General features: G+C 47.0%; 1 protein-coding gene across 1 annotated transcript in view; it reads left to right on the plus strand.

Annotated features, from left to right (window-relative positions):
- The first annotated feature begins 4,188 nt into the window (after window positions 1–4,188).
- The window catches only part of LOC140741432 (cyclin-dependent kinase 6-like), a 147,708-nt gene continuing 137,011 nt past the window's right edge, over window positions 4,189–14,885 (plus strand). The window contains exon 1 of the mRNA XM_073071609.1: window positions 4,189–4,409. Within this exon, the coding sequence (XP_072927710.1) occupies window positions 4,189–4,409 (221 nt within the window). The remainder of the gene's footprint in view (window positions 4,410–14,885) is intronic.

The following is a 14,885-nucleotide window of genomic DNA, read 5'->3' on the forward strand; positions in this document are numbered from 1 at the left end:
ACCACTCTCTGTGTGAGGAAGCCCCCCCTAATGTTCCCTTTAAACTTTTCCCCCTTCACCCTTAACCCATATCCTCTGGTTTTTTTCTCCCCTAGCCTCAGTGGAAAAAGCCTGCTTGTATTCACAATTGTGGTAAACTGGATCAGCAGATTTTCAGATAAACCCGAGATCTGGGGCAGAAGGCTATCAAAGCAGCCAGAGGGATCTGGACCAGGTGGAAAAGGTGAAGAGCTGTAAAAGAAGGGGTGCAGACGCTGGATGTAGAGCAACAAACTGAGTTTTTGCATGGCTGGATGCAAAACGTTGACAATTCCATTTCCTCCATAGACGTTGCTCGACCCGCCAAGTTCCGTCAGTAGATTGTCTTTTGCAAAAGAGCGATGTGATAAAGTCATGCATTCAAGCAAATGCGGGGCAGGTGCAATTATACATTTTACTGTATATTAAGCAGAAATATCCAAACTCTCATTCATGTTGTCATAATGCAGGACCAACTTAAAGATTTAAAAAATCCGTTTTAATTAGATAAGATTTCATGGGGGGGGGGGGGGGGGGGGTCGAGGTTTAAGCAGGTGACCCAAGAAGGCGGAGTCAGAGAGGAACGAGAAGAAATTTTAAGTCCCTGAGGATAAATTGCCTCGTTGCTGGAGGGAAGAGACGGAGTGATTCTTTCGAAGATAGTGTCAGGGTTTGTTTTAAATCAGTAATAATCAGCGGGCTCTGCAAATTATAATTCTTCAAGTCACGTTTTTTCTTGAAATTGCATCTTGTCAAGAAGTCGAGTTAAATCTTTAAGTTGGAATCTGAGCATTTAAATCTTTTTAATTTGCAAAACGGCTTATTTTCAATCATTGCTGTAAGCTTCTGGAAGTGATTTATCTATAACTAGCGAACATGTATCAAAATAATCGCTTTAGTTGCAACTTGAGCAAAATGATAAAAATGAATAGTTTGGAGAAGAGATTGCAAATCTTAAGTATAAAGTTGAATTCCCTTGCAACGTCCTGGTGAAGTGCAGGACAAACGGCAGTATCTGATATTTCTTTTAGTGGATTGAAATAATTGCAAAATATGGGTTTGTATAACTACCAATTTGAAAAGTTTGCAGAAACGGAATAAAAGCAATTGGTTTTGAACACTTTGCGCATTTAGCACCACTGAGGTAGGATTTATCAACATATTTCTAAAAAAAAGTTTCATGGTTATTGAATATTGATGGAGACACGTCTGGTTTATTTACATTGCATTCTGCAAATTTGAGGTTCGACATCAAAATCGCTGAATAATCTGCATTTAAGTAGATGGCAAAAAATGTCCTGCGGTAGGAGTGCTTCGTTTAACAAAGGTAGTGGAAACAAAATTGTTATTTCTATGCATCATAACGTGCTTGGCATTTGCAGAGCACAGATTGTTTTTTTAAACCATGAGCATTATTACAATTTCACGTTTTTGCAAAATATAAAATGGAGATAAGGATGGTGATTTTGAATTACAACATGAATAACACTCATGGCCTGTTTTCATTGTTGGTAATGAAAGGGGCAATAGAGGCAGCTGTAATATATGGAGAATTAATGATCAAATCCAAGCTGAGGAGGCCTTTCTAACCTATTCACCCAAACCCTTTGGGTCCTCTCCTCTCACTTCCTCTTTCATGAAACCTCAATAATGCTCATAGTCATAGAGTGCAGAACCTGGCCCTTCAGCCCAACATGCCAAGGAATTGCCCATCCAAGCTTGTCCCATTTGGCCCATATTCTTCTAAATCTTTCCAATCCATGTGTCTGTTCACTGTCTTGTAAAAGTTGTTATTGTACCTGCTTCAACCACTTCCTCTGGCAACTCATTCCGTACGCAATATAAAAAAGTTGCCCTTCAACTTCCTGTAGCTCTTGATTCCCCAGCCCTGAGAAAAAGGCAATGAATTCAACCTATCTACATCTTCCATGATTTTATACACCTCTGTAAGATCACCCCTTGGCCTCCAATGCTGTTCAGCCTCTGGTATAACTCTGTCTCTTGAGTCCTGTCACAATCCTTGTAAATCTTTTCTGTTTAATATAGCTCTATTGTTTGCTCTCGACTGCAGGGAGAAACAATTTTTCAATATCTGTCTTTCCAAATCTTTCTTAAATTCAAGATTTCTGCCAGGTTATCCCATGATTAATCCAGAGAAAAGAAAGGAGCTATCTTTTATCTTTCACTTATGCACCTTACATAGAATGTATGGTTGCAGGTTTTGCAAATGCAAGGCTTATATTAAAATTAAATGATGGTGTGTGTACTGCTTTTTGCCCAGAGATGTTTCAGACTTGAAACCTGGTTGGTTCCTGTTGTTTGAGATGGACCCTCCTGGAACACTGAAAGAGCCTGAGCAGACACCAGCTCTTGTATCTTCATTAGCAGCTTGGCTTTCTCTCTCTGACTTGTAGATGTCACAATCTGCAGGAATCGCTGACAGCTTCTCTTGAATTGGCGAACTCCCACATTGCAGTGCCTGGGGCTCGTTCATCCTCAAACCAAACTGAGTAGAAATATTTCAGAATCAGGTTTATTATTGACATGTTCTGAAATCTCTTGTTTTGTGGCAGCAACACATAAAAATTGTTATAAATTACAGTAATAAATAGTGCAATAGTGAGGTAGTGCTGATGAACGGTTCAGAAATCTGATGGCATAAGGGAAGAAGTTGTTCCTAAAACATAGAGTGTAGATCTTCAGACTCCTGTTCCTCCCTGATAATGAGAAGAGGGCATGTCCCAGGTGGTGAGGGTCCTTAATGCTGAATGTCGTCGTCTTGAGACACCACGTCTTGGAATATTTCCTCAGTGGTGGGGGCGAGGGAGGGAAGGGTGGTTTGGAGGTTGTGCCTGTGATGGAGTAGACTGAGTCTACAACCCTCTACAGGTTCTTTTGATCCTGTGCATTGGAGCCTCCATACCAAGTGGTAATGCACTATTCAGAATGCTCTCTGTTATACATCTGCAGAAAGATTTAATGGAACAGGTTGAGGAACAACTCCGTACTCGATCATGCTGCCTTGGTCCTGGCAGAATCTGTGTACAATGGTATAATGCTGAGACTGAGGGTGGGGGGGGGGGGGTGGTGGATGTTGCAGGAAACTTCCCAAAGTTTGACCGCTCATAAATGGCAAAATATCTGAGACAGATTAATAACTCTGGACAATAAAGATTTTGCTTCCTGAATACTTTTGGGTGTATCTTAAGGCTTTGGGCTGCTGATCATGAAAATCACCAGGAAATTTCCCTATCATGCATCTTTTTTTCAAACCACCTGGATTTGTTATTTCAGTTTATAATTCAAGTCAGAATAACTGATGCCAAGATTAAGGAAGGCATTTTTGTTGGTCATCAATGACAGGCAATTTGAAGAATTTCTAGTGGGACCGGAGAAAATCACATGGAAGACATTCAAGGATGTTGTTGAAAATTTTCTTGGCAACTGCAGTGCACCAAACTACGTGCAGTGGGTTGACAACACGCTTCAAAAACCATGAAGTGCAACATGTCACTAAAGGTCCATTTTCTGCATTCCCATTTAGACTTCTTCCTTGCAAATCTTGGCACTGTCAGTGACGAGCATGGTAAAAGGTTTCACCAGGACGTTGCAATCATGGAGAAACAATATAAAGGCAACTGGAATCTATCAATGCTGGGTGATTATTGTTGGACACTTAAGCAAGAAGCAAACGAAAATCATCAACGAAACATTTTAGCTTAGTTGAACTATTGCACTGTTATGCAATTAAACACATTATATTCAATAAAAGTTAATTTCTTGTTTCTCCAAATTCCTACGTGATGCAAGTAGTCTGAAATTATATTGGTGTTTGGCTGCAAGCGGTCTATCATAAACAAAAAAATTCTGAGGAAGCAACACTTCTGAAAAAATTAGTTGTGCAGTGTAATAAATCAATTTCCTAGTTTCTTGTGTCTCTTATCTTTAAAAGTTTAGTGTTAATTGATCCTATGTGCTTAGGTGTCAAATGTTTCACTCTGCATTTTACCTGTGCATGTAAAATACTTGCTTTCACTAAATATTTTGTTGTTCCAAAAGATTTTCAAAGTTCTGATTGGCATGTTTGAAGTGGCTTTGCGCTTCACTGATAATGAGCTTTGTTTCCTTCAGGTGGTGACATACAGTCCTTCAACTGCTCACTGATTGAGGATGGAGAACAGTAAGCTTGTCCGATATGAGCTCATGGCTGAGATTGGAGAAGGAACGTATGGAAAAGTATACAAAGCCAGAGACCTGGAAAGTAATGGGAAATGTGTGGCTCTGAAAAGAATAGCAATTCCAAGAACGCCAGAGGGCATCCCTGTAAATGTAATTCGTGAAGTGGCTTTGTTAAAACATTTAGAGCTCTTTGACCATCCAAACATCATCAGGTAAGATTGTTAACATACCAAATCTTTGCTCATTCCACCGCCCTTTCCCATTCTGACATGTTAATCCATAGCCTCTTCTACTCCCCCAATGAGGGCAGTCTTGGATTGGGGGAGCAACACCTCATATTCCATCTGGGTAGCCTCCAAACTAATGGTATGAACATCAATTTCTCTAACTTATGGTAATTTCCCCCTCCCCTCTTTTTTGCATTCACCTTTCTGGCACTGTCTCTTACCCCTTCTCTTCTCCTCACCTGCCTCTGGTGCCCCTCCTCCTTTACTTTCTTTTCCCCAATGTTCCACTCTCCTCTCTTTTCAGATTCCTCCTTCTTCCTATCACCTCCTAGCTTCTCACTTCATCCACCCTCCCCCACCTACCTACCTTTCCCCTCAGCTGGTTTTGCATATCACCTGCCAACTTGTACTCCTTCCCTCACCCCCCCCCCCCCCCCCAACCTTCTTATTTTGGCTTTTTCCCGGTTCCATTCCAGTCCTGATGAAGAGTCCCTGCCTGAAACGTCAGCTGTTTATTCCTTTCTGTGGATGCTGACTGACCTGCTGTGTTCTTCCAGCATTTTGCGTGTGTTACTCGGAATCCTTTCTGATTTATTTCCCTGCTGCTAGTACAAATGCAGCTCTTTTTGAGCAAAAAGATGGAATAATCAGACTTGCAGGCAGCAGCTAGCTTTTTATCAACCAGGCAGGTGTACTTCTGCATGAGGGAGTTGGGTGGACGTGTCAGCAATGAACCAATGGGTAGAATTCTTACTTTTGTTTAAAGCAATAGGTTCAAGTCCCAATGCAGAAATTGGGACTTGGTTTTGGGAACACAAAATCAAGATGGATAATCCATTGCAGTACTGAACATGTGCCAATATTAACTTGCCAATACCACTACAGACATTGTTACTGTACAGTTTATAAGAGTTTGCTGTGTACACGTTGGATTCCTGCAGTGACTTTCCAGTTTTTGGGGGTGAACGTAAGGCTTACGAGACCAGCATTTATTGCCCATCCCTAAATGTCCCTTGAAAACAGACTGTAATCAGTAGAGATGGGCAGCAACACCTCTGCCACGATTATTCTAAACAATGATGCTCCAAAAGGTTGTGTCCTCAGCCCTCTACTTTATTTCCTGTGGTATTAACATTGAGAGAGTGGACGGCTTCAAGTTCCTAGTTCTGAACATCACCAGTAGATTGTCCTGGTCCAACCAGATTGATGTCATGGCCAAGAAGGATCAACAGCGCCTCTACTTCTGCAAGAGGCTAAAGAAATCTGGCATGTCCTCGTCAACTCTTATCGATTTTTAATCAATGCACCATAGAAAGCATTCTGTCTGGATATATAATGGCTTGGTATGGTAACTGCCCTGTATGTGACCGCAAAAAATCTGTAGAAGTTTGTGGACGCAGCTCAGCACATCATAGGAATCAGCCACTCCTCTGTGGGCTCTATACTTCTTGCTGCCTCAGTGACACAGCCAGCATAATCGAAGACTGTTCGTTCACTCTTCTCACCACTGCCATTGGGCAGAAGATACAAAAGCCTGAAAGGACATACCACCAGGCTGAAGGGACATCTTTGATCCCACTGTTACCAGACTCTTCAGCGGATCTCTGGTATGATACGATGGATGCTTGGCCTCCCAATCTACCTCATTATGACGTTTCACTTTATTATTTACCTGCACTGCACTCTTTCAGTTGCTTTTACACTTTATTCTGCATTATTATTATTTTACCTCATTCTAGCTCAACGCACTGTGTCATGATTTGGTCTGTATAAAAAGTATGGAAGACAAGCTGTTCATTGTATCTTGACACATGTATTAATAATTATAAACAAATACCAAGATGGAGCTGGACCATCTCCTTGAACCATTGAAGTCCTGCTTTAAAGTAGGCCTGCAAAGCTGATGGGGAGACAGTTTCAGAGTTCAGACCCTGCGATGAAGGAACAATATAGTTCGAATGAGCAGAGCTAGGCGCTGTGAGCCTCCTGAGTTCAAAGTGAGCTCGAGAATCAGGACCCTGGTGAGTTTAAAAGGAGCTTGGAAACAAGGCCCCGATGAGTGTAAAGCAATGCAGGAAATGGGACCTTGGTATGTTCAAATTAAGGATGTTCAACTGCTGGAAATCACTGGGTTATTGTTTCTTCTATCACTTAGAACATAAGATATAGGAATAGGCATAGTTCCCTCATACCTTCACCACCACTGAGGGTGATCTAATCTTATCTGAGATTAATTTAGATTTTGCTTGTTCCCATTCTCGTTTCCTGCAGCAGTCCAAAAAATGTCCACCTCTCACTGTCAACTCTCTTAAGCCCCACAGAATTGTGTATATTTCAATAAAGATTCCTCTGATAACAATGAGTATAGGTTCAACCTGCTCAGTTCTTTAGAGAGCAATCCTTTCATCTGGTGAACCTTCTCTCATTTCCCCCTGATGTTTCAGGAAAATAATGTCTATAATTCCACCATCCAAGTGCAGTAAAATTCCAATATTCTGGAAATCTCAATCGTTTGGCAAATAGCTCACTGAGGCTTCAATCGTATAGTCACTATAATCACACTGGGGTCCCATTCATCTGCTCACTATACACACACTGGGGTCCCATTCACATGCTCACTATACACACACATCGGGGTCCCATTAGTCTGCTCACTATACACACACTGGGGTCTGATTCATCTCCTCACTATACACACACTGGGGTCCCATTCTTCTGCTCACTATACACACACTGGGGTCCCTTTGCTCTGCTCGCTACACACACATCGGGGTCTCAGTCTCTGCTCACACTACACACACTGGAGTCCCATTGCTCTGCTCGCTACACACACATCGGGGTCTCAGTCTATGCTCACTATACACACACTGGAGTCCCATTGCTCTGCTCGCTACACACGCATTGGGGTCCCATTGCTCTGCTCACTATACACACACTGGAGTCCCATTGCTCTGCTCACTACACACACATCGGGGTCTCAGTCTCTGCTCACTATACACAAATTGGAGTCCAATTGCTCTGCTCGCTACACACACATCGGGGTCCCATTGCTCTGCTCGCTACACACACACTGGGGTCCAATTCCTCTGCTCACTATACACACATTGGGGTCTCAGTCTCTGCTCACTATACACACACTGGAGTCCCATTGCTCTGCTCGCTACACACACATCGGGGTCCCATTGCTCTGCTCACTATACACACACTGGAGTCCCATTGCTCTGCTCGCTACACACACATCGGGGTCTCAGTCTCTGCTCACTATACACACACTGGAGTCCCATTGCTCTGCTCGCTACACACACATCGGGGTCCCATTGCTCTGCTCACTATACACACACTGGAGTCCCATTGCTCTGCTCACTATACACACACTGGAGTCCCATTGCTCTGCTCGCTACACACACATCGGGGTCCCATTCCACTGCGCACTACACACACATTGGAGTCCCATTGCTCTACTCGCTAAACACATATCGGGGTCTCAGTCTCTGCTCACTATACGCACACTGGAGTCCCATTGCTCTGCTCGCTACACACACATCGGGGTCCCATTGCTCTGCTCACTATACATACACTGGAGTCCCATTGCTCTGCTCGCTACACACACATCGGGGTCTCAGTCTCTGCTCACTATACACACATTGGAGTCCCATTGCTCTGCTCGCTACACACACATCGGGGTCCCATTGCTCTGCTCACTATACATACACTGGAGTCCCATTGCTCTGCTCGCTACACACACATCGGGGTCTCAGTCTCTGCTCACTATACACACATTGGAGTCCCATTGCTCTGCTCGCTACACACACATCGGGGTCCCATTGCTCTGCTCACTATACATACACTGGAGTCCCATTGCTCTGCTCGCTACACACACATCGGGGTCCCATTGCTCTGCTCACTATACATACACTGGAGTGCCATTGCTCTGCTCGCTACACACACACTGGGGTCTCAGTCTCTGCTCACTATACACACATTGGAGTCCCATTGCTCTGCTCGCTACACACACACTGGAGTCACATTGCTCTGCTTGCGACACACACATCGGTGTCTCAGTCTCTGCTCACTATAAACACACTGGAATCCCAGTGCTTTGCTCACTACACACACTTTGGGGTCTCAGTCACTGCTCACTATACACACACTGGGGTCCGATTCCTCTGATCGCTACACACACATCGGTGTCTCAGTCTCTGCTCACTATACACACAATGGAGTCCCATTCCTCTGCTCACTACACACACATCAGGGTCTCAGTCTCTGCTCACAACACACACACTGGAGTCCCATTGCTCTGGTCGCTACACACACATCGGGGTCTCAGTCTCTGCTCACTATACACACATTGGAGTCCCATTGCTCTGCTCGCTACACACACACTGGGATCTCAGTCTCTGCTCACTATACACACATTGGAGTCCCATTGCTCTGCTCGCTACACACACACTGGAGTCCCATTGCTCTGCTCACTACACACACACTGGAGTCCTATTGCTCTGCTCGCTACACACATATCGGGGTCTCAGTCTCTGCTCACTACACACACACTGGAGTCCCATTGCAATGCTCGATACGCACACATCGGGGTCCTATTGCTCTGCTCACTACACACACACGAGTCATATTGCTTTGCTCGCTACACACACATTGGGGTCTCAGTCTCTGCTCACTATAAACACACTGTAGTGCCATTGCTCTGCTCACTACACACACATCGGGGTCTCAGTCTCTGCTCACTATACACACACTGGAGTCCTATTGCTCTGCTCGCTAAACACACATGGGGGTCTCAGTCTCTGCTCACTATACACACACTGGAGTCCCATTGCTCTGCTCGCTACACACACACTGGGGTCTCAGTCTCTGCTCACTATACACACATTGGAGTCCCATTGCTCTGCTCGCTACACACACACTGGAGTCACATTGCTCTGCTTGCTACACACACATCGGTGTCTCAGTCTCTGCTCACTATAAACACACTGGAATCGCAGTGCTCTGCTCACTACACACACTTCGGGGTCTCAGTCACTGCTCACTATACACACACTGGGGTCCGATTCCTCTGATCGCTACACACACATCGGTGTCTCAGTCTCTGCTCACAACACACACACTGGAGTCCCATTGCTCTGGTCGCTACACACACATCGGGGTCTCAGTCTCTGCTCACTATACACACATTGGAGTCCCATTGCTCTGCTTGCTACACACACATCGGGATCCCATTCCACTGCACACTACACACACACTGGAGTCCCATTGCTCTGCTCACTACACACACACTGGAGTCCTATTGCTCTGCTCGCTACACACATATCGGGGTCTCAGTCTCTGCTCACTACACACACACTGGAGTCCCATTGCTCTGCTCGATACACACACATCCAGGTCCCATTGCTCTGCTCACTACACACACACGAGTCCTATAGCTTGCTTGCTACACACACATCGGGGTCTCAGTCTCTGCTCACTATACACACACTGGATTCCCTTTGCTCTGCTCGCTACACACACATCGGGTTCTCAGTCTCTGCTCACTATACACACACTGGTGTCCCATTGCTCTGCTCGCTACACACAGATCGGGGTCCCATTGCTCTGCTCACTATACACACACTGGAGTCCCATTGCTCTGCTCGCTACACACACACTGGGGTCTCAGTCTCTGCTCACTATACACACATTGGAGTCCCATTGCTCTGCTTGCTACACACACACTGGAGTCCCATTGCTCTGCTCACTACACACACACTGGAGTCCTATTGCTCTGCTCGCGACACACATATCGGGGTCTCAGTCTCTGCTCACTACACACACACTGGAGTCCCATTGCAATGCTCGATACGCACACATCGGGGTCCCATTGCTCTGCTCACTACACACACACGAGTCATATTGCTTTGCTCGCTACACACACATTGGGGTCTCAGTCTCTGCTCACTATAAACACACTGTAGTGCCATTGCTCTGCTCACTACACACACATCGGGGTCTCAGTCTCTGCTCACTATACACACACTGGAGTCCTATTGCTCTGCTCGCTAAACACACATGGGGGTCTCAGTCTCTGCTCACTATACACACACATCGGGGTCCCATTAGTCTGCTCACTATACACACACTGGGGTCCCATTCTTCTGCTCACTATACACACACTGGGGTCCCTTTGCTCTGCTCGCTACACACACATCGGGGTCTCAGTCTCTGCTCACACTACACACACTGGAGTCCCATTGCTCTGCTCGCTACACACACATCGGGGTCTCAGTCTATGCTCACTATACACACACTGGAGTCCCATTGCTCTGCTCGCTACACACGCATTGGGGTCCCATTGCTCTGCTCACTATACACACACTGGAGTCCCATTGCTCTGCTCACTACACACACATCGGGGTCTCAGTCTCTGCTCACTATACACAAATTGGAGTCCAATTGCTCTGCTCGCTACACACACATCGGGGTCCCATTGCTCTGCTCACTATACACACACTGGAGTCCCATTGCTCTGCACACTATACACACACTGGAGTCCTGTTGCTCTGCTCGCTACACACACATTGGGGTCTCAGTCTCTGCTCACTATACACACACTGGAGTCCCATTGCTCTGCTCGCTACACACACATCGGGGTCCCATTCCTCTGCGCACTACACACACACTGGAGTCCCATTGCTCTGCTCGCTACACACACATCGGGGTCCCATTGCTCTGCTCACTATACACACACTGGAGTCCCATTGCTCTGCTCGCTACACACACATCGGGGTCCCATTCCACTGCGCACTAGACACACACTGGAGTCCCATTGCTCTGCTCACTACACACACACTGGAGTCCCATTGCTTTGCTCGCTACACACACATCGGGGTCTCAGTCTCTGCTCACTATACACACAGTGGAGTCCCATTGCTCTGATCGCTACACACACATCGGGGTCTCAGTCTCTGCTCACTATACACACACTGGAGTCCCATTGCTCTGCTCACTACACTCACATTGGGGTCTCAGTCTCTGCTCACTATACACACACTGGAGTCCCATTGCTCTGCTCGCTACACACACATCGGGGTCCCATTGCTCTGCTCACTACACACACACTGGAGTCCCATTGTTCTGCTCACTACACACACACTGGAGTCCCATTGCTCTGCTCACTACACACACACTGGAGTCCCATTGCTTTGCTCGCTACACACACATCGGGGTCTCAGTCTCTGCTCACTATACACACAGTGGAGTCCCCTTGCTCTGATCGCTACACACACATCGGGGTCTCAGTCTCTGCTCACTATACACACACTGGAGTCCCATTGCTCTGCTCACTACACTCACATCGGGGTCTCAGTCTCTGCTCACTATACACACACTGGAGTCCCATTGCTCTGCTCACTACACACACATCGGGGTCTCAGTCTCTGCTCACTATACGCACACTGGAGTCCCATTGTCCTGCTCGCTACACACACACTGGGGTCCAATTCCTCTGCTCACTATACACACATTGGGGTCTCAGTCTCTGCTCACTATACACACACTGGAGTCCCATTGCTCTGCTCGCTACACACACATCGGGGTCCCATTGCTCTGCTCACTATACATACACTGGAGTCCCATTGCTCTGCTCTCTACACACACATCGGGGTCTCAGTCTCTGCTCACTATACACACATTGGAGTCCCATTGCTCTGCTCGCTACACACACATCGGGGTCCCATTGCTCTGCTCACTATACATACACTGGAGTCCCATTGCTCTGCTCGCTACACACACATCGGGGTCTCAGTCTCCGCTCACTATACACACACTGGAGTGCCATTGCTCTGCTCGCTACACACACACTGGGGTCTCAGTCTCTGCTCACTATACACACATTGGAGTCCCATTGCTCTGCTCGCTACACACACACTGGAGTCACATTGCTCTGCTTGCTACACACACATCGGTGTCTCAGTCTCTGCTCACTATAAACACACTGGAATCCCAGTGCTTTGCTCACTACACACACTTTGGGGTCTCAGTCACTGCTCACTATACACACACTGGGGTCCGATTCCTCTGATCGCTACACACACGTCGGTGTCTCAGTCTCTGCTCACTATACACACAATGGAGTCCCATTCCTCTGCTCACTACACACACATCAGGGTCTCAGTCTCTGCTCACAACACACACACTGGAGTCCCATTGCTCTGGTCGCTACACACACATCGGGGTCTCAGTCTCTGCTCACTATACACACATTGGAGTCCCATTGCTCTGCTCGCTACACACACACTGGGGTCTCAGTCTCTGCTCACTATACACACATTGGAGTCCCATTGCTCTGCTCGCTACACACACACTGGAGTCCCATTGCTCTGCTCACTACACACACACTGGAGTCCTATTGCTCTGCTCGCTACACACATATCGGGGTCTCAGTCTCTGCTCACTACACACACACTGGAGTCCCATTGCAATGCTCGATACGCACACATCAGGGTCCTATTGCTCTGCTCACTACACACACACGAGTCATATTGCTTTGCTCGCTACACACACATTGGGGTCTCAGTCTCTGCTCACTATAAACACACTGTAGTGCCATTGCTCTGCTCACTACACACACATCGGGGTCTCAGTCTCTGCTCACTATACACACACTGGAGTCCTATTGCTCTGCTCGCTAAACACACATGGGGGTCTCAGTCTCTGCTCACTATACACACACATCGGGGTCCCATTAGTCTGCTCACTATACACACACTGGGGTCTGATTCATCTCCTCACTATACACACACTGGGGTCCCATTCTTCTGCTCACTATACACACACTGGGGTCCCTGGGCTCTGCTCGCTACACACACATCGGGGTCTCAGTCTCTGCTCACTATAAACACACTGGAATCGCAGTGCTCTGCTCGCTACACACACATCGGGGTCTCAGTCTATGCTCACTATACACACACTGGAGTCCCATTGCTCTGCTCGCTACACACACACTGGAGCCCTATTGCTCTGCTCGCTACACACATATCGGGGTCTCAGTCTCTGCTCACTACACACACACTGGAGTCCCATTGCAATGCTCGATACGCACACATCAGGGTCCTATTGCTCTGCTCACTACACACACACGAGTCATATTGCTTTGCTCGCTACACACACATTGGGGTCTCAGTCTCTGCTCACTATAAACACACTGTAGTGCCATTGCTCTGCTCACTACACACACATCGGGGTCTCAGTCTCTGCTCACTATACACACACTGGAGTCCTATTGCTCTGCTCGCTAAACACACATGGGGGTCTCAGTCTCTGCTCACTATACACACACATCGGGGTCCCATTAGTCTGCTCACTATACACACACTGGGGTCTGATTCATCTCCTCACTATACACACACTGGGGTCCCATTCTTCTGCTCACTATACACACACTGGGGTCCCTTGGCTCTGCTCGCTACACACACATCGGGGTCTCAGTCTCTGCTCACTATAAACACACTGGAATCGCAGTGCTCTGCTCGCTACACACACATCGGAGTCTCAGTCTATGCTCACTATACACACACTGGAGTCCCATTGCTCTGCTCGCTACACACGCATTGGGGTCCCATTGCTCTGCTCACTATACACACACTGGAATCCCAGTGCTTTGCTCACTACACACACTTTGGGGTCTCAGTCACTGCTCACTATACACACACTGGGGTCCGATTCCTCTGATCGCTACACACACGTCGGTGTCTCAGTCTCTGCTCACTATACACACAATGGAGTCCCATTCCTCTGCTCACTACACACACATCAGGGTCTCAGTCTCTGCTCACACTACACACACTGGAGTCCCATTGCTCTGCTCGCTACACACACATCGGGGTCTCAGTCTATGCTTACTATACACACACTGGAGTCCCATTGCTCTGCTCGCTACACACGCATTGGGGTCCCATTGCTCTGCTCACTATACACACACTGGAGTCCCATTGCTCTGCTCACTACACACACATCGGGGTCTCAGTCTCTGCTCACTATACACACAGTGGAGTCCCCTTGCTCTGATCGCTACACACACATCGGGGTCTCAGTCTCTGCTCACTATACACACACTGGAGTCCCATTGCTCTGCTCACTACACTCACATCGGGGTCTCAGTCTCTGCTCACTATACACACACTGGAGTCCCATTGCTCTGCTCACTACACACACATCGGGGTCTCAGTCTCTGCTCACTATACGCACACTGGAGTCCCATTGTCCTGCTCGCTACACACACACTGGGGTCCAATTCCTCTGCTCACTATACACACATTGGGGTCTCAGTCTCTGCTCACTATACACACACTGGAGTCCCATTGCTCTGCTCGCTACACACACATCGGGGTCCCATTGCTCTGCTCACTATACATACACTGGAGTCCCATTGCTCTGCTCTCTACACACACATCGGGGTCTCAGTCTCTGCTC

The sequence above is a fragment of the Hemitrygon akajei genome, chromosome 18, assembly GCF_048418815.1.
Source record: "Hemitrygon akajei chromosome 18, sHemAka1.3, whole genome shotgun sequence".
Taxonomy (NCBI): domain Eukaryota; kingdom Metazoa; phylum Chordata; class Chondrichthyes; order Myliobatiformes; family Dasyatidae; genus Hemitrygon; species Hemitrygon akajei.